This window comes from Cenococcum geophilum (genome assembly GCF_001692895.1).
Source record: "Cenococcum geophilum 1.58 unplaced genomic scaffold K441scaffold_83, whole genome shotgun sequence".
Lineage (NCBI taxonomy): Eukaryota > Fungi > Ascomycota > Dothideomycetes > Gloniales > Gloniaceae > Cenococcum > Cenococcum geophilum.
Window position 1 is genome coordinate 302,245 of NW_027137641.1, and position 3,669 is coordinate 305,913.

General features: G+C 32.5%; 1 protein-coding gene across 1 annotated transcript; it reads right to left on the minus strand.

The window, feature by feature from the left end:
• Positions 1 to 2,827: 2,827 nt before the first annotated feature.
• K441DRAFT_593521 (uncharacterized protein) lies at positions 2,828 to 2,983 on the minus strand (the record flags this gene model as incomplete). Its single annotated transcript, XM_067644916.1, has 1 exon — positions 2,828 to 2,983. A coding segment is annotated over one exon (156 nt), but the record flags the coding sequence as incomplete, so codon positions are not given.
• Positions 2,984 to 3,669: the final 686 nt, after the last annotated feature.

Below are 3,669 nucleotides of genomic sequence, written 5' to 3' on the forward strand. Positions count from 1 at the left end.
TAAAGCTCAAATCTAATTCTAATATAATCATTTAGTTAATTTAGCGACTTTCTGATCCGAAAGCTTCTCCAGATCGGTAAGCGCGTTAAATTCGCAAGCTATACCGTATATAGAATCTAAATTTATAAATATAGGGTATCTTTATTACTATAGTGGCTACTATAGCAACGGGGGCGCCATATTTCAGTGAGCAGTTAATCTGCTATGTCTCTGCCACTGCAGTAGCAAGGCATCTTAAGTTTAATACCACGCCAAGTATTATAACTTTCCTGCAGTAACTAAGCAACCCTAAACTAAAGTGATTATAGAACTTACCATACTACTACGCCGTAAAGGCCCTTAGTTATAGTCTTATAAATTTAATTAAAATATAAACACCTTCCTAAATCTAATAATTAAATATTTCCACGTGCAACACTATGCTAAGAATCACAATATAGATTGCTTAGACATAGCTTTACTATAATACAACGGCTCTACGCTAATTAATTAATCTATAAGAGATTTAGGTAGTAAAATTACTGCTAAAAGTTACTGCCCAGATCCTGGCCGACAAATACCCACAACTATAATCTTAGTAAATGGCAAAAAGTATATAGCAGTATTAAGACAATAGTAGGACAATATAAGATAATAATAGGATAATATAATATAATGGTAGGATAATAATAGGATAATATAATATAATAGCAGGACAATAATAGGATAATATAATATAATGGCAGGATAATAGTAGGATAATATTAGGACAATATAACACAATAGTAGGGCAATAATAGGACAATATAACACAATAGTAGGACAATATAACACAATGGTAGGATAATGTAATATAATAGCAGGATAATATAACATAATGGCAGGATAATGTAATATAATAGCAGGACAATGTAATATAATAGCAGGACAATATAATATAATGGCAGGATAATATGGGATAATATGGGACAATATAACTGTTGGTGTCATAGGGTAACTTACCAATGCTACTTAAGTAGACACAGTGAATGTTAATTATAATGCTTATTGTTAAGAATCAGGGGGTGGGTGAGGAACCTAAGGTTCCTCACCACGCTAGTGCCGCGGCGACACGTGACGACACGTGACGACCGCTTGCCTCATTCCCGACACTAGCAACTCTTCTTTTATAGTTGCCATCTATATACACTTGTAGATTGCTACTATATAAAGATACAAAGCTAAGGAAAAGAAGAAGAAGAAATAAAGGGGAAGAAATAGCGTAGGTAGATGTACGGGTTTATGTAAAGATGTTAGTTCCGCTTACCGCTCTTAGCTAAGCTAATGGCGATTTTCTATCCTGGGGATAGAAAATCCTAATTAGCCAGCTTAATAAATAGCGTTAGTAAAACTCCACACCGCCACCTAAATTAATTAGGTATGGCGCTCTTAGCAAGAATCTAACTAATTAAATAACTTTAACCGGTGGTTGAAGTTTTATAAGATCTTAACTTCTCTAAATTTCCCTTTTAACCTAACCTTTAACTTATATATATAGAGTATTTATATTAACAAACGTCTCTAGTACCTTATTTGGGTTTACCTTTATTATTATATCTACTAGGTTATTTTAGCTATTAATCTATCGGATCTTAAAGAGTTTTTAATACTTATAGGACTGCTAAAGTACTATAATATTAATTATAAGGCGCTTCTCCTTTATAGTACTAAGCTTAACTAAATACTTATAAAGGGAATATAAGTTAGTGTATATAATTATAGGGATAATAGGAAGTTTAAGTTAATCTATAATTATCTTAAGGGTAGTTCCAATTGCAATTGCTATATTAACTCCACTAACCATTTTATATATCTTTAACGCTAGAACGCTTTAAGTAACGCGTTTACTCTTAGTTAAGCTCTAATAAATAAGATTACCATAGATTATAAAGTTATTCTCTCCGGTAGATTCGTTCGCTATAATAATCTTATATCCTAGCTAGGAGCTAAAATCTTTATTATTTATAAATAATCTATTAACAAATATAAATAGCTTAGTAGTAGGAAGATTAATAGGCATATAGAGTAGTCCCCAATTAAGATGGCTCATTTACTAGGAAAGACGCTTATTTAGGTTAAGAATATTATCCTTAGTTGGTTCCTAGTGTTAGGCAGCAATAGAGAGATTAAAGGAAGCCTTAGGTTAATAGATAGAAGTAATATAAGCTCTATAAGCGCGTTACTCTATATATCCTTACTTTAGAGAATTAACGTTAATAACGTTAATTTTCTTGCCTTAACCCTTCTGGCGTAAAGTAATGGAATTCTTATTTAGGGAGAGGATACATCTATTAAAGAGCAATAGTGTTATTAAATTAAGTCTTTCCTTTGGCTTTACTATAAGGTTTACCTTTACTAGCTTATCCTCTTTAAGGGCTAAGAATTAGTCGTCTCCTAAGATAATTATATTATTAGTTTATATGCCAATAATTCTAAATAGAGTTCCTATAGTTATAATAAGGAAGCAGGGATTAAACGTAGAAGTAGTTATTAAAAGCTTCTCTTTATGGTGCTTACTGTAAGTAGCCTACTAATAGATTCCTGCCTTTGCGATTCCGTATAATAGCTTAAGCATAACCATAATCGTATCTTTAGGATATTAGTGGCGAATTTACTCTAAAAGGTATGCTAATATTAAGCGCTAAAGGTGCGTCTCTAATTAGGTATAGGCCTAAGTAATATCTCGCAAATAAACCGCTATTCTATTCTTTATTAAGGAGGGAGCTAGCGTAACAATAACTCGCTGACTAGCTCGTTAAATTATAAAAGATTGTGTAAGAATTACCTTCTTACTATTATCGTTATAACCTTAGATAATAAGTCTTAATTTCTTAAATAGGGCGTTAGTAGTTTTGCCCTTAATCTTGTTAACTATTCTTAACTTAAAGATACGAACTCTATTAAACTTAGTAGGGTTATATTTCTTAAATTTAAAGACTCCTCTTATAATAAGACCGTTAATCTCCTATTTATTAGATACTTAGAAAGGAGCTCCTAAAGTTATAATACGGCCTTCTTTTTAGAGCTGTTTTGCGAGCTTAAAGTTATTCTTCTCTTTAGCTATTATAAAAGCCATTAATAACTCGTCTTTACTCTTAATAGCGGTAATAAATTGCTCTTCGAAATCTATAAGATATTGGCAATTCCGTAATCCCTTTAGGCGACCTCTACCGCGTTATAGTTGCGGCATATCTACTACAATTATATTAGAATTATTGTTGCCTTCTAAAGCACGTTAATTATAGTTCTCCTTTAGGGTATCCTTTAGGGCATCCTATAAAGGCTTGGAGCTATTATTTTTATAATAGGGCTTAATAACGGTTAAGCGGAATTAAGTGGGTCTATAGGGCATCTAGAGAGTGTAGGTTTAACTATTAATTATAATAAGTTTATGTGGGCCTAACTATCCTCCCTTTTTACGCTATACGCGTACCTTAGATTGGAGCGGCAGATTAAGCGTAGTTAAGGTATTTAGGCCATTTCTTATTCCTAGTGCGTTATTAACCTAGTGTGTAGCATAGAGACATTATACCTCCTTTATTGCTTTATAGATAGCCTTAGCTTATTATATAATAGAGGGAGATAGTAGAGAATTGCTAGTTATTTAAGGGTAGGCGCTAAAGACTAGTAACGTGGGTATAAGCCTATCTA